At 43.2% G+C, this 20,079-nt stretch overlaps 1 protein-coding gene across 2 annotated transcripts; it reads right to left on the bottom strand.

Moving 5' to 3' along the window:
• Positions 1-10,872: 10,872 nt before the first annotated feature.
• Positions 10,873-14,073, bottom strand: stmn1a (stathmin 1a). Of its 2 annotated transcripts, none has more exons than XM_041955306.1 (5): positions 13,971-14,073; positions 12,393-12,437; positions 12,124-12,296; positions 11,721-11,912; positions 10,873-11,630 (listed from the first exon to the last, which is right to left on the bottom strand). In XM_041955306.1, the coding sequence occupies exons 2-5, from the start codon at positions 12,406-12,408 to the stop codon at positions 11,568-11,570; spliced, it is 444 nt and encodes a 147-aa protein (XP_041811240.1). In that variant the 5' UTR covers positions 12,409-12,437; positions 13,971-14,073; the 3' UTR covers positions 10,873-11,567. The 2 variants fall into 2 exon arrangements, with proteins under 2 accessions (XP_041811240.1, XP_041811241.1); XM_041955307.1 differs by having other exon boundaries at positions 14,033-14,066.
• Positions 14,074-20,079: the final 6,006 nt, after the last annotated feature.

The raw sequence follows: 20,079 nt of genomic DNA, 5'->3' as shown, positions 1-20,079 counted from the left end.
ATCCCGTCACCAGTCACACACATACTTACTTCGTCACTGTTTGAAAGGAGCTCAGTTTTCAGGCAGAAACACCGAGCGGCGTTTCTGCCTGTAAAGTTCTTCTTCCCATTCACATTTCTGTTTATCTGCTCTTCATTACAGACTCCCTCTATCATCGTGGCTCAGAGCTGCTGCGACTTGACACCGCTTCCAGGAACGCGCTCCACCTCTTAGGGAAACAACTGCATATTCACCAGTCGGGATTTAGTTGACTTTTCCGCAGTGGCTTTGCATAAATCAACTTCGCGAGTGACACCCTGAAAGTTCATCGTGGGAGCTGAACCGCGATAAAAACCCAACAATCGGTTATTATTTTTTCGCAAAAGTGGCGGCAAATTGCAGCAGCAGCTCGCTGTGCCTGAAGAGTGGCTGAGGTTTTAGCTGCTTGGCTGTGGGTCATCCTCCTGTGAGTGCTGAGGCGTCCGGATTAGCTGCTCGTACGCTGCCGTGCTGCAGGACCGCTACGTGTGAAAAGTGTGTGTGTGTGACCATGTATCATGTTTCCATCACTTCAGAGCACATTACATAGACTTCCTGGAGACTAACCCTTACCCTAACCTAAACCCAAGGCTTCACCGTAAAATCTAAAGATTCACAGTGTGGGAACTTGCATAAGGAAGGCGAGTCCTCACAATTAGACTGTGTTAGCATCACGTCCCTACAACATGAGTAATACCAGACACACACACACACACACACACTCTCTGTAGCCCTCTTCAGATGCACGGTGCTGTTGATCAATATGTGCGATGCAGGTTCAAGTGAAGAGATACTTGGCCTGCGAACACCTACACAGAAAGCATTCTGCTGTGCTTTACATCACTTATTTAACATTTATATCAACACTTAACCGAGCCGCTCTGAAGGAGCTTGTGCATGAAGGATGAGTGTTGGACTGGTTTGCAGATTCTACCAGGCTGATAGTTTTCATTGTATGTTATTGCAGTATATGATTGGGTGCACATTTGGAGCACTCCAAACACACGCACATTCAATCGTTGAGCAGAAATGCTCAAGCTTTACGCCACATTACCAGCTAACTCATTTCTCAGAGCTGTGCAGTTTTGGTTTTAGGTGCACCCCAAAGTAGTGGAGGTAAATGGAATTTCTTATGTGCTGCTCAAAGCAAGGCTGTAGCTGCCATTTGTTACACAGAAGTCATGTCCTTAGTATTATTTGGGGGGGGGGGGTTAGACTCACGGTCTCAGTATTTGTAAAATCGGGCTAGAGCTTCGGCTCAATCCAAAACAGCAATGTCTTTCCAAAAACAATGCCCCGATTACTGTGAGTAATCCACAAATCTTGCTGCGGATTACTTTTATCCATTTTTATTAGAGACTAATAAAAAACGGGCCAGCTGGGGCTTTTCTGTGTGGAGTTTGGCTTGTCGCCCCCCTTTGTGCCTGTGTGGCTTTTCTCCAGCTTCCTCCGACTGTCCAAAAACATGAAGGTCAGGTTAGCTGGCCTCAGGTATATGAGCAATGTGAAGATCTGAATTCTAAAGTCAGGAATAATATTCGGGTGGTGAAATAGCGACTCACTGGCTTATTTGTTCTGCTGGCAGGCTGTAGTAAAGTTTTAATTTGCCGAGTCTTTACTGGAATCAGCCAGTTAAACACCCAACCATGTGTGAGTTTGTAATTGTAGAGTGTAAACTGCCTCAAAGGGGTCAAACCTCCAGCAGCACTTGCAGAATTATTGTCAGGCCGACACATTTCATCAGGGTGATCTGATTCCTTGTGAAAATGTTTTGCTGGAGTTCTGCTTCCTGCAGCTGAGAGGTTTCTTTCTAAGATTTTGATTTTTTTTTTTCTATGACTCCATTGACTTCCATTGTAACGGCCATAAAATCAAGCTCAGCACTAAATCTAATGGGGCAGAAAACTGTTGCTGTCATGCTCCATATTTGCTTGAAATGTGCCACAAATGTTCAAACATGTGGGATTTGTGGCTGCAGCCCTATCACTGCTATCCCAGCAGCTGTTTGGAAATGCCTGTTATAGCATTGCTGATTGGGGTGGGGCCAAGTGCAGCATGTCTGAGAGCTTCAGCCCGCAGAGAGCAGCGCAGCCGCCCTTTGTGGTTTAGTCCTGATTTACCCATCAAAAGCAGTTAGCAGTGCCAGAAGAATTTCATTAGCCTGGCTGTCAGTGGAGACTTCAGACCATGGTTTAAAGGCTGCTGAATGCTGACAAAAAGAAGATTGTGGAGGAAAGACTGAATATTTAAAACTTTTGACATGAAGATTCAAAGATATTTAGCAGAACTACTCCTGCAATATAAATGCATACTTTTGGTATTAACAAAGGGTTTTTTTTTCTTCATCTATTCATATTTCCTATTCAAAGATTGTGATTCAGTATCAGTTCAGTGTCAGTTACTGACCAACATTATCATATCCACTGTTTGTTGGTGCATAGAAAGCACTGAAAGCACAGATTTCAGTAATTTCCTTTAATTACAAAACATACTGAAGAAAGCAGTGATGGAAATGTCTTTGCTGTTTGTTTCTGCTTTGAAAAGGGGATTGAAAACAACTGAAAGCCGAACCATTACGTCCTTCAAATGAGCACCTGCAGTTTTTTAAAGATCAGCAGTGAATACCAGCTGTATTGAACTCGGTAACCCCGATGATTCACTCTGAAAACCTTGAGGAAGGACAAATATTTTCTCCCATAAAGCCAAAAAAGTTACAGTTCGAAAGCATAAATCTCACCTTTGTGCGGTGGTCGGGGAATACTGAAAATCTTCTGTACCTGTTGGTATTCAAGCAGAAGTTCATTTCCTTTAATAAAAATTGCTCAAGTGAATTAATATTACCATTTGACACATGTACTCAAAGTACAAGTTATTTTGTGTGCAGGCCAGTGATCCTCACAAGTCAGTTCATGCAAGTCCAAGTCAGGTCTCACGCCTTTGGTCAAGAGTCAAGTCAAATCTCCAGTCTCTCTCTGGAATAATAAGCTTTATATCTGCTGTGCGTCTGGTTAGAAAAAGCCAGTGTGCAGGTCGATGATCTCTAATTTTGTTATTTCTGTTCATTATTTTACTCTTTTTGTCTACATGAAGGTATTAATATGATCACTTCAAAATATTGTACTTGCTATCTGCAGGCACCCAGTACAATATGATTACTTCTAAAGCCTTGATGAACCTAATTCTTCACAATGCAAAGAATCATTGTGGAAATAACACAGGAGCAGCCCACTGTTGAATGAAGCAGGTTAAATCTACATATACACGTAGAGGGAGGGCTGCATAAATGCCAAATGAAGCGAATTTAAAAGGAGGTCACTACCCAAAAATATTCTCAAAAGTTTAAAGTAAAAGTACAGTTTTAAAGGGAATGAGCAAAGTTACTGTGTCTAAAACAAAAAAAAAAAGACTTTTTTTCCTCTAATGTGTTAGTTACGCAGCCCTGCCTTTGTGTTGTTTGTCCAAACAACTTCTCTAATGCGTCTTCGTCTTGTTCAGGTGTGTCGAGCCGTAACGGTTCATCGCCGGCCCCTGCGGCTCGATTCTCCTCCGGATCCAGAAAACGCCCACTGCAACCGTGGGTGGTTGGCCACAAGAGGCAACAATCGCCGGGCTTTCATCCAAATGTAGCGCAAAGTGTAGCCGAATTTCAAGAGAATCGTCAAAAGGAGATGCAAATGAATGTGCTTTTCCATCCACTGTTGCTATGCAATAGTTCTAAACAGCTGGTGGCACTAATTTTCCAGTCGGGTGCCATTAGAGAGGAAGAGGGCACAACCAGATGACATAGTTAGAGCTCCAGTTGAACTGCAAATGGTAGAAAACATAATGCAAACATTTATGTTTGTTTAATATGTTATTTAAGGATGTTACAGTCTCCTCATCACACCATTCAAATCTGATGTTTTCGTCTGGTGCTACTTCTCATCTCCTCAGTGGAGCAGAGGTTTCAGTGGATGGTTGAGTGATGGTGGCAGCCCCGCCTCTCTGCCCCCTCAGCTACGTCCGCACCTGCAGCAGAATGTTAGTCCATGTACATGATTGGTCAGTAGTCAGGTACTCAACACGTGTGGTGTAACCAATAAAAACACAAGCGTGAAAGAGTTCGAAGTTTGTGACGGGACTGGGAAAGGTGGCAGGATTGTCGTTACCCAATCCAAACCGCCCGCCCGACTGGCGCTGCCCATGTGCAGCTGTCATCAGAGAGGACGAGGAAGTACGATGGCTCACTCGCTAGCTACTGCCATCATCAGCTTTGAAAACAAAAAAAAAAACGTGTTTAACTCTGAATGTTATTGATTAGATGTTATTAATATTCTGAATGTTATTAATTAATGTTATTGGCTTGATAGGGAATAATCCCATACATAAATCCGATATATATAAGTAAACTAAAGAGAGTGTATGTGTGTGCACATGTACGACCCGTTGAGCCACAACAGTGACATTAATGGAAAAACGCCAGGTTGAAATCTACCATATGCTCGATCCAGCTCGAGGGAAACCTAGGACAGGGAAAATTGGTACACATTGCACAGAGAATGGAAAGAGAGGGAGTTAATGGGGTCCCGACAGCTCGTATTTTCCCCCCAGCCCCCCGGCAGGTTAATGCAGCCACAGCTCGGTGCATGCTTGCCAAACACCTATGGTGAGAATGTCTATATAGCTCTTGGTATCAGCTGCATCAGTAGAACTAGCAGAACAAAAATACTGTAAGGAAACTATTCATTTAAGCGGAAACATTTCTAGATGTTAAATTACAGCAGAAGACATCAGTTACTGGTAGCTGCAAAGGGTCTGACCCGGATCAGAATCTGCCTTCAAACCCCGCCATTGGTCAAGGCCTGACTAATACCACTGAGCAGCCACGTCGCCTCCTTATCAGGAGGATACCTTTCAAATTAACAGCATCTCTTTGCTACATTAAAAACTCAGTCAGCCCTGTAATAGTATTTTAACGTCTAAGATCATCATTCCACCTCCCGTGCCTCCCCATCCTGCCTTTATCTCACTCTTACTCATCATCTCTGCTGAGCTGTGCTTCTGAGCCTTAATGTGCCTCCGCTGACCCCGCTCAGCTCTGCGGGCCTCACCCTCCCTGCAGTCCTGGCCTCAGCCCGGCTCCATTTGTTGTTTCCCCGCAGACATTTTCATTAAGATGATGTCAGGATAGACTCAACTCATTCTGCATAATGTTTACTCAAGGCCCAAATGACTTTCCTCTTTGTTGTGATCTTACCGGGCTCTGGCTCTCTTTGAATAAGCAGGAATAATTGAAAAAAAAAATTCAAATGGAAGAAGATAAGATGAGCATGCGGAAGGGAAATGATGAAGGTCTTTAAGATTTGCAAAGATATTGTGTGCAAGGTGCAAAATTTATACATTAGAAACGGACACAAATTACCACCTGAGTAATAAAATAAAACCCTAACGCAGTGGTCCACAACCTCCTCAGGGGTCCGAACATAAATCTGAGGGATTACAAGATGATTAAAGGGATGATTACATAAAATAAATGCACACCACTCACCACTTCGGGTGTCTGTAACTAATCATATAAAAGAATCTGAGAAACAGAAGTCACTCTCTTTACTCCATGTCCATTAAGGACTTCAAAGGGACAGATTTTTATAAAGAATGGTCACCACTGAAGCAGCAGAAGCCCAGAAATCATTACTTTTAGCCGCTAGCCTGTGTCCAGCTGTGAAAACACACCTCCCTGCAGGCTTTTTGTCAAAAATTTGTAGCATCCAAACTACAAGCAGAACGACGTCGTGTCAGGTGGGATCAGCACCGCCCAGCACTGATGTGACAAACCACATCAGGGCTGGGCGGGGTTTTTTTTTTTTCCTTTTCGCCCCTGCCCTTCAAAAAGTCTGTGCACGCCACTGCTGATGTCCAAACCAAGGATCACTTCCTGTTCTAGACAGGCATTTTGCAAACTATACATACAACTGAGCACCACAATTCAACCACCTTCTTCAATATAGCGTCATTAGAATTAACCAGAAAAGAGGACAAAACTCAAGAATGGTCGAAAATGACTAAAAATATGGCAGGTACATGAAGAGTTCATGCACAAGTCAAATAGCAGCTCTTCTACAATCAACAACAGAATGTATAGATTAATGCTATATACATTTTTGTTTCACTGTGCTAATAGCTACTTTATCTCTTGGGACAGGCTGATGCCCGCCATATGTAAGGAAAAAAAACACTTCCTGTCAAATGTTGAAGGATTCCGATGACTCACCTTGAACTGGTGGGCGGTAACATAGATTTAGCTACTCAGATGTTATCGGGGTGACTAGCTAACCCCTTCCATCACACAAAGCTACACTTGACCATGTCAGTTTGGATGTCAGCTGGCAAAAACTTTGTCTGATCCAACACCGTGGGTAAGAGGTGTGGGTGGAGGTCAGCAGTCCTCTACAGCAGCGCCTTGCCACCTTCCTGAATGACATTATGCAAGCTTCGCGCTCTGCGAAGTCCTCCACAACTGCCCCTAAGTCCAACGTCTTCTTCTTTATTTTTAAGCCACTCGGCCTCACTTGTCCCACCTCGCGCCTAAAACAGTTTTCAAACGTTGGCCTGTTGGTCTGTGAGTCCACTTCGTCCAGACTGGAGTAATTAACAACTCACTGCTATGAGATTTTGTATGGACATGGTCCCCAGGGTCAAGTCTTACTAAGTGCAGAGATGGGCACAAACTTTGCTGTAGACATTCATTGTCCAGATGACTTTGATGATCCTCTGACTTTTCTCGCGCCACTGTGACGTTAGCATCTGTGGGTTGGACAGAAAAATCTGAACAGCTGTTCCAATGAATCTAATACTTGTTGTTACCAAACTTGTTGACCTTTACAGCCAAATACTAGCAAAAATAATTCCCATCAGTCTCAGCTGTAGTTTGTGTTTATTGCTAATTAGCTTCCAGCATGCTAAACTAAAATAGTATAAATATTATATCACGCTAAAAATTAGCGCTCAGCAGCCAAAGCTGTGACAGGGATTGTCACAACTAGCAAAAAGGCAGGTACTGGAAGGCCCACTGTTAGCATTTTAGCATGGCCCAGCATGCACCTGTTGGTTGTGCATCATTTTGGGCGTGCTGGTGTTGATAACTTCATCAGGATTTATTTCACAAAGCTCCTCTAGAGCCGCAGAAGACCTTATCACAGAATGATCATAGTGAGCTGACCTTTTAGCGTGTAATCATTGCAGTAAGAGGGGCCACGAGCCAAAAACAACGGGAACAACGGTGTGAAAGGCAAGTTACAACGACAGTTCGACTTCAGAGAGTGAATTGCTCTGATTTTCTTTTCAAAATAACCAGGGCAAAGTAAAACAGGGGCCGACTGCAGTAAATGCATGTGATTAGCACTCTGCAGGCTGTGCTTTGGTAGGCACTAAGTCATAATGAGTGCCCAGTCTATACTGTCAACACTGTGCTCAGCTGAGTAAAAACACTCCAAGTCTAAGCCTGCAGTGTTGTGCCAATTAAAGCGAGTTTTACATCAAACTTCACCCGACTAACAATGTGTGTATTTAACATTAAGAACAGTCATTTCGTGTTAATTATCAGGGCACTTGTGCATACAGAGTATTATTGAGCTGTCACGCAGGAGGTTGTCTGGGTTCACTCCCACTGTGGTAACAAAGCCAGATCATAGAGGGTTATTACAGGTCATTTGTCTATAAAGTGGGCTCTGGCTCATGTTAAAACCCCGCAGTTGGAGTTGGTTACCGTTGCATTTCACTTTTCAACCCACGCACTCCTCCTTTCTTCAACAGTGTCGAGTCTCGATAGATTCTCCTTAATTACTCTCTTCTGTGCGGGAACAGCAGAGCAAATCGGGCATGGAGAATGAGTTCCCTGACAAGGACTTTAACAGCTGTGATATTTCTTTTGTCGCTCCTTTTTTTGTTTCAAATTTCAGACAAGTGGCAGGCTTTGCAGTGACACCCTGATTGCCGCCTGCATTACACACAGCATGCTGTCAGCCAGGTACTCTCTGTGAGGAGCCAAGAGCACGGCTCTTATATGGGCTTATAAGGTCTGACAGGAATTCTACAGGATTTAAATGGTATTTTACAGTTAATATGTAAGCTGAGACAGCAGCTCCCAAACTGAGACTCCCAGGGGTTCTTGATAGTGTTTTAAGGGTTTATGAACTCAATGCGGAAAACTTATTTTCTAGTTTCTGCTCTTATGCAATTACCTCTGCACTTTGGTGGAAGGAAAGAAATTCAGTCACATTTTGTACTTAAATACAATTTAAAGTCCTTGAATTGGAATATTTCCTTTTTTTTAACTTTATACTTTTTCTTTTCTACATGTGAGAGAGAAATATTTTATGTTTTACTCCACTACATTCATTTCACTGCTATAATAACTAGTTACTCTGCAGGTTATCATCACTATATGAAATATGATCCATTTTAGTCACGCTAGCGGTGAGGTCCTAGGGATAGTAATGGCGTTGGGTTGTCGGTGCACCACTTTTGTTGAGACTAAAATATTTTGTAGAAACATTCATGGTCCTCAGAGGATGACTCCTACTGACTTTGGTGACCATCTGAGAGTTCTTCTAGCGCCACCAGCAGGTTGTTGTTTCGGCTTTTACTGAAATATCTCGACAAACATTGGATGGATTGTCATGAAATTTGGTTCATCCTCAGGGGTGTGACTTCGGTGACCTCAAATTCCCCTCACTTGCTTTTTTCTGTGATTTCAACCACATCTCATTGTCTTCTTCAGGAGATGAAATTTGTCCAATTGTCATCATGTGACCTCAGTATGTCTGGACATCTGCTATTTCTAAAGTATGGAACTTTGGTCACATGATCCATGACAGCCGGGCAAATCCATCCACTGAGGAAATCTGTTAAACACAGTTGAAAGGTCAAGAAAAAGCCAGTAAGGACCTTGAGTTAAGGTTTTTGTTTATTTTTTGTCAAACAGCATTGTTCCTTTTTGAGAAGCTGCAACAACAAAATGATGCTTACAGTATGTGTTACTGCACTGGTGATAACAAACCAAAGAAATCCAGCATGTATTCAATATATATTAGGCAAGACTTACTCTTCCACCACATTCAGCATGTTGTTTAAACCTACAGTCCAATGCTAAATGAATACTTCAGTTTTTCTATAGGGGTTACTGGATATGTGACCCTAATGTTTGAGAAATCCATAGTCAATTACTCATACAAAGTTAGTAAGTGACGCAGCTAAATAGTACTAATTACAGTTCAGAGAGGTGTTTGGATAATTTTGCGGAAAAAAATTATATTGATTTAATCCAAGATTTCAAAGAAGTCCTGTTTTTTATTTAACTGATGAAATGGCTAGTTTGAGAGGAACAGAGCGAGGAAGTAAAGAACAACATTGCCCTCTACTGGTCGTGGAAGTGATTACTAAACAGAACAACACTACAACACAGAGCTCTGAGGTGTAGCATGAAATCTCCTCATACTCACAGACTATAACGAAACATTTTAAATAAGTGCCATTCATATTTTGTTGTAGTGTCTACATTGTACACAATTGAAACGCAAAGGTGAAAGGTAATGCATTACATTTACTCAGGTACTGTTAAGTTACTACTACATGAGTATTTCCATTTTCTACTTTCTACTTTTCTACTTTCTACTTAAACAATATATTTTATACTCTTTCACAGTCATTTAACAACTGTAGCTTATCTGAAAGTTACCGTCTGTACTGTACTAGAGTATTAAGAATTAAATGATCTGAATACTTCTCTCCTTCAGTACAGCCTCCCATCAGAGCAGCTGCTCTCATTAGTCAGATTTCTTTGAATAAGCTTGGGAGTTTTTTTTTCTTTTTTCAACTTAAGGGTGAAAGGATAGAGGGCAGCATTTGGTGTACAAATTGTACAGAAAATATGTGATAGGTCTATATGATGCTGACTTCACTTGACATGACACCAAGATGGCCTTTGTTTTTAAATGCATCATGAAATCTGTAGCTTATAGTTGCTAGTTATCTTTCAGTTTATCTCAGACACCACCTTAATATACAACTGCAGTATAGCCCTCCCTTTAACTGTGTTAACTGTGTGTGCCATAAAAGTGTATGGCATCTCTTACTGATAAACACCTATTTGATAGCCAGCACTTTAATGAAGCCACCAGCAGAGGGAGACAAAGACTGCAGTTTCTATGAAGCTGGTCCACAGAGGGGACTAGTTGAGATAACGCGTAGTGATGTCACTGATACACATGAACAGTATATCACCACAAATTTGCTTTTTCCTCCAAAATATTGGGTTTCGTAGTTCTCAAAAGCAGCATCACCAATGACTATTAATTCACTGCATCTGTGATGATGAGCCACTGTTTTAAATACATGACAATAGAAAATAGAAAAAGTGATGTGAACTGAGCTCATGATAGTCTTCCCCCTTTCCTCCAGCAGGGAGCAACATACGTGCGATATGTGAGCAGCCTTACATAACAGCCCACTGTAAGGAGACCAGACTCTTATGTTTGATAACCAGAACACGATCAGTTACGCTAACTGGAAGGGAGACAATCATTGACTAAAGGTGGTCATTGCATTCTTTTGGTTCAGTGTCATGTTGCTAAAGCCCATTAAAGACAGATCAAACCTCTAAACCTTGAGTGCACTCTTGTCAGATGGAAGCCTCATAATTTGTCTGCTCAAAACTTTGTAGAAATTAACACTTTAGGCTGGATTTGCTCATCGAGTGCATGTATAGTTGCTCAACAGAACTGTAGCACTATTCATACAGGACACCAATAGTTTAAACAGCCAACAACACAGTGTGTTTACATTTTTTTTATTTGTTTTAGTACAACAGTTCAAGTCAACTAGCCACTGTATCTATTGAGATGCCAAAGTGTATTGCTCATTTGCATTCCATGTGCAGGCCCCTGTTTAGTGATCTTCAAGATGGCATCCATTTACATGTCTGGCATGTTAAATCACAGCTATACAGCAAGAAGTCATGTGCTTTGAAGACAACTCCATATTTTTACAAAAGCGAAGAATCAGCAGCGGCACAAAACATGATCTGCAGGAGCAAACTAGCAGAATCTGAGTAGCGAAGCTGCACTAAACACCTGCATGTATAACAGCCGACGCCTTGCTCAGACCTTGTGCTACTTTTTTCTTTTTTTAATATACAGGAAGTGCCGAGAACAGGTGCGGTTCACAGGAACATTTTCAAACCCACTATGAAATAGGCAGGGATCAAAGACCTATGCATAGAAACATGCTTCCTCAAAAAGGATAATTACACACTGCTAATTTTCAAAAAGGGCAGAAGCTGCACTGACAAGCTACATATCAAATGGATTAGACTCAACAAGGCGGGGGGGATGACCCACATGTAAAACCAGCGCAAGTACACTTATAGCAGGAGAATTGAAAAATTCACAAAGTGGAACTTGTATTTATTTCAAAAAGGTGGGTAGTGAACACAACAAAAATACTGGCCGAACAAAAAATAAATCAATCTTTGGATACGTAAAAAACCCTATACAATCCCCCGTTTGCAACTTTCAGTCTTCCGAAGTTCCCTCTTTGGTTTCCTTGTTCTTTCGCACCTCTTCCAACTTCTTGTCCTATAAAAGAACAGGAAAAGGGTTAAGTTCCAACATCCAAGGGGGGAAAAAAAAGGCTTTTTCAACCATTTATCATCAACTGAAACAGACCTTCTCCTTGAATTTCTCATTCATCGCTGCCATAAGTGCTGTGCGGTTCTCTTTGTTGGCCTCCATCTTCTGGTTGAGCTTCTCCTCTGCCATCTTACTGAAGTTGTTGTTCTCCTCCATGGCTTTCTGCAGCACTTCCTTTTCATGCTCGCGCTTCTCAGCTAAGTGCTTCAGAACCTCGGCTTCATGGTTCTGAAAAACGATGGTTAAAAACTAAAATGTTAGCGTGCAGCCCATCACACCTCCATTGCCCCACCCAACGTCCACTGCAAGGATTCAAATGCTCAGGAACTCTGTGTTTAACAGCTCATAATAAAAAAAAATAAAATAAAATAACAAATATGTTTAGGTTTCTAGTACACCCTGCAGTCACGGCTGTTTATTACAATTAATACGTTTCTACCTTGCGTCTCTCCTCTGCAGCGTCCAGCTTCCTCTGAATTTCCTCCAGCGAGACGTCCTTCTTCTTGGGGGGAGACAGGGGGAAGTCTCCCTTGGCATCTGGAGCAGGAGCAGCAAGGATGACCTCAAAGGCTTGGCCAGAGGCCCGCTTGTCGAGCTCCTTGACCTGGATATCTGAACACACAAAGAGGTAAAACAAAGCATTAAGGCACAGCGAACCATGATGCAGCAATAATTTACATTAGAAGATTAAATTAAGACATAGTTCACCTTCAGAGGCTGCCATCTTCGTCAGTGAGCTGCAGGTCAATTTACCTGTAAGGAAAACAAGAAAAGGTCAGACTGTTGTGATTCATTGTCTGATTAATTTGTATCAGCAGATGGCTCTAAAAGTAGTGACCCCTAGCGGACGCTTTACATCATTTCCAATGGAACCACCTCCATCCATCCCAAGAGGCCAAGACAAAAACATGGCACAGTGGCAACACCTAGTGGCTGTCTCGAGCACTGCAAGCAACCACCGCCCATCAGTCTACACAAAAAAGCAACACACGTTACACACACGTTACACACACACACACCATTGTTTCTTTTAACTTGTGGCAGCAGTGACATTCAGATTAATCTGAACACTTGCACCGCCTCGTCAGACATGAGAGTGGACGGCTTTCAGAAGGCAACCTACGGCCGCCTTAATTGTCAATGAACCAGCCACATTTTGCTGAAACAAAAGGCCGCGATCAGGGTGGGTACGGCGGGCAGTGCCAGGTGCAGACAGGCCTGGAGTCGGCCTGCTCCGACAGCCAGCGTGCACCATCTCAAATGAGATTAGCGAGCAATGAGCATAACCGGGGAAAAACGATCATCAGGGAGCACCTGTTCCTTGCACCATGTGTTTGAGCTGCAGAAGGGGAGGGAGGGGGGTATACAAGTGGACCACCACAGCCGACTGGACACGCAGGGCGAGCTCGAACAGCTGGAGCTCAGATACATTAAAACTTGACCATTTGCATTTGAAGACACGTTGGAGCAAAGACAACAGCTGAGTCTTAAACGATCATGTTATTGAGTGAAAAGACCCCTCCCCTAATATTAGCATATATGCCATTTGCTCTCCATATAATGGCGAAAACTCCACAAATCACCTTTTGACTGTTAATAAGAGTAAGTTAAGGTGAATGCCCACACCTTGCCCGCCACAGCTACACCCACGGCTGGCATTTGGTGAGCTGCTTCGCCTTGCCCATGTCCTCGCTGACAATGACAACACATCCCCTTCATTTAAATTCAGCTTTCGGGGAGCTTTCTGGTGTCATTAGCTCAGGCATAACAAGCAGCATCAAACAAAGGCGCTTTTGACAGCAACGTGACGGGCAGCTGCGAACAAAGACGGCGGAAAATGTCGAATAATAAGGCGCCGCTCGCACACCCGGGCCGTTCAGGGCCGAATTAAAAAACCAGTAGTTCACAAATTCACAGACATGAAAGAGGAGCTCCAGGTCTGTCTGTCTGTCTGTCTGTCTGTGCCAACTGTGCCACCGTACAATAGGCTAACTACCCGCCAACCCGCCGCCACAAAGAGCAGCAACAACCGCCGTCTCCGTCTCGCTTTTTTCCTTCTTGAAATAATCCCAAACGATTACAAAGAGCCTCCAGAGGTCGAAGATTTCCAGCAACAACCTGTCACACATCATTTTTATGAGCTCACGTGCTACGCTTTTTTTTTTCACAACAAAAAAAAAACAACAAAAACGACCATTGAACAAACTGCCCAAAAACACCGACTCCGGTAAAGTTTTGAACGCGTCTCGCCTGCCTCTCTAGGAGCTCACCGAAGTTCGTACTTACAGGCGGAAAAAACAATTCCTGTGGACTCCCTCAGTTGTAAAGATGCCGTCTGTCACACCCACCTTCGACAAGCTGCGGATGCTGTGCTCCTCTCTCCCAGAATCTACCCTCTGCGCGAGCGCACCGAGCGCGCACATAAATGGACCAAAGCGAGTGCCGTCACGCCGATTGCTGCCAGTGATTGGTCGGCGCCCCTCTCCCAGCTGGGAGTTGTAGTTTCTTTTGTGACTTTACCTTTAGACAATGAGCTGCAACTGTTCTACGAGTCAAAATGTATACATTGCGTTTATTATTACAAAGAAGAGCAAACTAGGCGAGGCAGCGATACACGGTAATACAATGGGAAGCAGTTTACAGGACAAAAAACATATGGCGGTCATTTTATCGTCATTGTTCCCTCTTAGAGTGATTGTAGTCGTTGCTCCACCCAGTGCCCAGTATAATGGATTGTGAAAGTTTCACTGTCACAGATGCTTTTATTTTTAGCATTTAGATTGTAATTGATCACAACCGTTGGAAGCCAGTGTTGGTTCAACGTGCAGCTTACAGAAGCAGAAAGTGATGGATGTGGGAAGCATCTTTTAAAGTAAATAGTGGATTTTACTATGAAAAGGGGATCAGATGTTTTTTTTTTTTAGAAATGAAGTCAGTAATTCAACTTTTTGTGGAAAAATTATGTCAAACAAAAATTTTCAAAGCAGATCATTTTTATATGTGTTCAAACATGTATAGCGGAGATCCCAACCCCAACTTACACACCACCCATCCAGATAGAAAACTCTGTCTCTACCATTGCATTTTCCCAATATCTTTAAAATGCAGTGGTTTATTACTATTGCAGGTGGTATTTTCCCAACTCCTTAGAATAATTCTGGAAACTGTAATCATACCCACCATAACTGAAAATACATATTTGGATATATTTGGTGTTTGACATCTTTTCCTTAACCACAAATCCAATGGTTTTAGATTCAGGACCTAGATGTTAGAGCAGTCAATGAACAGAGACAGCAAGCAGAGCTCAAGCCTGGAAGAGACCCCCCCCCCCCAGACCACGCAGGTTCAAGCATCTACCATAATTAAATGTCTTTGATCCCCACCAGCTCTGACGTGACCAGGGAAGGATGATGGGATGTCACTTGGGAAAATATAAGATAAATGTCATCTTACGCCGAATGCAGCAATTCTTGGCTGGAAATTGTGGCATAACTGTTGGTGACACATTCAACACTGGAGCATGTACAGGTTGTTCTCACTGCTTGAGCCTCGACACCTGTCACAATGTTTGACTGAGACATGCAGACAGCAGAGGGCCTGAAAGCGAGCTGTCATGAAAGGAATCTACTGGGAGCAGCCTGCTCCAGCCGACTGTTCCTTTCTGCTGATACACGTCGGTGGCGTCAGCACACACAGCCTTTACTGTGTAAGTTGTACTAACAAAGCTGAATTAGCAATAACAACTGGTGCATGGTTTAAGGGCTGCAGTGCTGCATTCGGTGGAACAATACGCAATACGCAGTATTAGAGGCGCAGAGGTTGTACAAACCCAGTCTGTCACAGGCATTTCACCTCGACCGCTTAAAGGTGAGAAAGTCACATTTATAAGAAGTCAGGAGTTTAAAAGACCAAATGGCAGTCAGACATCACATCCTTGGAGAAACAGCCCGAATGTAATGTTCAGCTTTGAGTTGACAGCTGCCCTTTAAAGGACTGGCAAGGTGTGGGAGAGAAGCTAATACCTGTCGTCTGGTGACATGATTCCTAAACAGGCACAGGGCGAACTCACCTGCTGTTTCACCCTGAGAATCTGTTCATTCAAAACAGCAGAAAACAGGTCACGGAAACAGCAGAATACATGCCCTGCTTCAGAGAAGGAGACGTATTTTAGTCATGATTTCTTATCCCCTTTCTTTTATTTGTCTATATTCTGACAAAGAATTGGTCATAAGCAGGATGTGTGTTTTGTTTTCCAAAAACCTGATCTTGGTCCCTCTTAGATAAAATATTCTGTTCTCTTAAATCCGATTTATTATTAAAACTGCTGTTTGCCTGCATTTCCCAGATGTTAGAGTACCTCGTGTGCCGCAGCCTTCTTCTTCATTTATTTATGTGCAGATCCAATTTAGCGTTAAACTGCAGGTTTTAAGTGATATCTCAGAATCATTTTGGCTTCTGCTCCGCAATTTCATGCAGCTCTCCAGTAAAACTGCCAGGCGTTATGTAAATGCCGATGCTTGGACTCAATTCAGCTTCAATCGACCTAACCCAGACCGTTTGATTTGAGACTATTTTTAGCTTAACGTTTTTTTGACAACAGGAGGAGCAGATCGGGGTTTGTTCAGTCACTTTAACGCTGTGCTGAAACTGCAGGGCCACAGTTAGATCTATTTTTACTGTTGCCGTGCGGATGTCATTTCATCTTCGATCGATTTAGGCCACTGATTTATATTTTTGTTGAAGGCACTTTCAGTGGGATGTTTGGGTGCAGAGAGAGAGAAATCAGCCTGTGCTACACAGTGGAGGCATGTTTAACATCCTCTCCTCCGTCCGGTCACTGAGTGAAGCTCTGGCTGGACGGGTCAGATGGTTACAGACAGTCTGATTCAGCCTCACACTGCACAGTAGCAGAGTCACCAACAGGGCTGCATGGTTTCACAGTCTGAGGGGAAACATAATTACTCACATCAGCGCTCAGACATGATTCTTCATTCCCCAAAGGTCATTCTAACAAATCCCCGGGGCCTGGGTGGGAAAACTGAGAGAATAACACACTCTAAGATAAGGAGCAAGGTGCCTTTGAGGGAAGACACCGCTGTTAATGCAGCTGTTTACAGCAGGACGTGCACAGGGGTCAGCAATGTGGAAGTGCATCTGTATACTGGACAGACCCTGGTGGGAATATGTGACCTGAATGAGTGTAATGCATACATTTATGAAAAAGGGAATGGAAAATAGTTCACAGTTTGAGTTTGATTCATCTACTGGTTCTACTCTCTGATCAACTGTTAAGTATAAAGGTCGGAGAGCTTTTGCAGAAACTCCCATTGCATCCCATAGTCTTCACCAGCAGAACAGCAATTTTAGCCAAAGATGTCGAAGACCACATTTGTAAAATTGCTTATTATACCAACAGGATACTAAGAGCAAGTCAATCTTATTATTTAGGGAATGGTCACCAGCATTTTTTAATTTTTTTTGTGCTGTCGCTCAGTAGATGCCCTAAATAACAAAATAAAAGTTTAGATATGACAAAAAAATATGACACTACTGCTTTGTTCAGGAATGGTTCATTTCCTCTATAGATAACACATTCTTACGTTACATACAGTATATTGGCTTGCTCAGTTCACAATAGCATGCTAGGTGTCACACAGCCTCCCTGCAGTACTTTTCAGCCATCAATAGCAGCCTGTAGCGTCCTGTGTGCTGTGTCCAGTCAGTTCAGCGTGGCCGGGCTGCTCTGTCTTATTGAAGAGGAGCAGATGGTGTTCACGGCCTGCCAGCATCAGTCTCCCCCACTAACTGGATCTGTGGTGCTTCACAGGACAAAGACGGCCGAATGAATGAGCTGCAGGGACTAAGAGACGGGGAGGGCAGGGGGAGGCACAAGTGGGCTGTCTGTCGGCACAGGCCAGCGGCAGCACCAGCCAAAATTTGCAGATGTGTCAGTGTGTGTCTGTGTGTCTGTGTGTGTTTGCAAGAGGATTTGGGTCTTGGTAAAATGTGTGTTTGCGTTGCTGATTATCTTTTCATACATTCAGCCTTGTGGCTAAGATTAAAAAATCAGTTTTGCTATTCAGGTCATCGCTTTGAATTAGGAAATTTGCTTACTCATTTGCATTTTTCAATGACTTTTCCACAACAAAATGTAAACATTTTCTACGCCTCACTTTTCCAAAAACACCTTGCAAAAATGATTCCAATATGATCGTCTGGGAGTAAAGTTTGCTCGCTCAGAGGCTTTTTCAAGTGTAAGATCTAGTTGTATGTTTACAGGAAGTTTAACTTTGACTTATTCATGCCGTCTCCTCAGAAATTAGTCTCCTGCACTGTCAAAGTATTGGAAAACATTCATGCTAAAGATAGACGCTGTCCGAGCAGGGGTACACAGGGTTAAGTGCATGGACGTTTCAAAGCTTTGTGATGAAAGAGAGGACAAGTGGTCGCATGATGGGAAACACGGGGGGGTTATTATTAATCTATGCATCTCCTAGCGAGCTGCCACTGTGTGACACACACATCAGCAGCTGATCCACAGGAAGCATTCCTCCTAAGATGGTGGGACCCTCCTTTCAGAGGCACTCAGCCATGCTGGTGTGTGCTGTGGCTGGAGCTGGAAGCCTGACCCATTTTTAGTCCACACAAACACGGAGCGTGCCACCCCCCCTTCCTCGTCCACAGAGGCAGCGGGATCCAATAGTGAGCAGATCAGGGAACGGGGAACCAGGAGTCCTCCATGTTTCCAGTCTGCACCTCTAACTGTTTGTGCTGTAATTGTCCAGATAGGAAGCCCGGCAGGCGTAATGTTTCCCATTTGGGGAAGAGGGGGCTGTTACATGTGCAGGTAGCCGGAACGCAGCGATTAAGCATATCCCGTTGAGGTTAAAGTGCTGGAAGCATAGATAAAGAAAAACAGACATTTGCTGCTTGTGATGAACTCTGATAAGGTAAGGCCGAGAATTCAACCCTCCGAGTAATCGAGCTCTCATTCACAAGGAACACAAAAGCCCTGTTTGTAAATAAGACATTACAGTGTGTCCCCTGTTACCATGACGCTAAATCTATAGTGCAGTCATGTTTAAGTGTAGTGATAACTTTTATGTAACTGTGGGTTACATAATCACCAACTCAGCTGCTCTTCTCTCCGGGAGGCTGCAGGCTGTCTAGAAGTGGTCTCAACGTCCCTGCCCCCACCCCCTATTTGCTCTGCATGTGTGTACTGTGAGTGTGTGTGTGTAGAAAAGTGTGTGTGTGTGTCTGAGTGATGTATCCTCACGTGCAGAATGTACAGTAGAAACATGTTGTGTCGTTAACTCAAAAGACGGGACAAATGCAATCTTAGAGAGCACAAATGACTGGAAGTCTAATTTTGGGCAACATTTGCAACCTGTCCAACAATATAGAACTTTTGTTTATTCCTATTCTGGATCTTGTTATTTTCCTTGAATCTATCACAACAAGTGCAAAAAGATTGCGCGATGAAATAAGAAAAGCAAAACTGCGTAACACGTCACACCTGTTTTAGGAAGTGATTAGTGATAATATGAATGGGATCAGGCATAAAGCAGTGCCCATAGTGTTCTTGATAACCTCGTTATGAAGAACGCAGTATCAGGCAGACCTACAAGCATCCTGTGGAACTCCTTCCCCATTTAGAAGATCTGGACCTGACATTGCTCCACACTAAACATGACCATGTCCAGGAGGAACAGGTGCGTAATATATATGTGACACTGTGCCTTTCATATGGCTCCTTATTCTGGACAAAAAAAAGTCCAACAGATCAATGATCAGATGTGAAAATCTTTATTGGTTAGGCCACGTTCTCAGAGTGTGTCATATCTGAAAAGTGTCATGAAGACTCACTCCACTTGGGAAAAAGCAAATTGAAGCAAGATGCCAACAAGCCGTGAGGCGACATGTGAGTGATGGTCAAAGTCCCAATGTGACTAAAAGCCATAACAGGGAATACTCATAATGACTGAATAAAAAGAGTTTTTATTTAGTAGTATAACATATTTTACTAGTGACCATAACGTCTGCTTAGTCTGGATACACAGTATCTGTATGTATCAAATAAAACGTTGTGGTTGATATGCTAGCACACGGATGTGTGTTTACACATCAGCACACACAGATAAACATGAACATTTCTCTGGAGTCTGGCCTGATGAGTGCTTTTAGCTGCTAAATGCTCCACCATGTTCACCAGGTGTTCGCTAAGCGTGTTTTTCTGCCGCTTGGCGCTGGGCTTGTGGCTTACAGTTGGTTCATATGAGGTTTTTCACTTTTCGCTGTCTGCTGCAGCTGGAAACCAGGCTGTGAGAGTGTCAGGGCAGGAAACCAAAAGAGTGAGCGCCAAGAAGCTAAAAAGCTCTACAGATAATTC

This window comes from Chelmon rostratus, chromosome 16 (genome assembly GCF_017976325.1).
Source record: "Chelmon rostratus isolate fCheRos1 chromosome 16, fCheRos1.pri, whole genome shotgun sequence".
NCBI lineage: Eukaryota > Metazoa > Chordata > Actinopteri > Chaetodontiformes > Chaetodontidae > Chelmon > Chelmon rostratus.
This window is presented reverse-complemented; position numbering and strand designations above follow the sequence as displayed.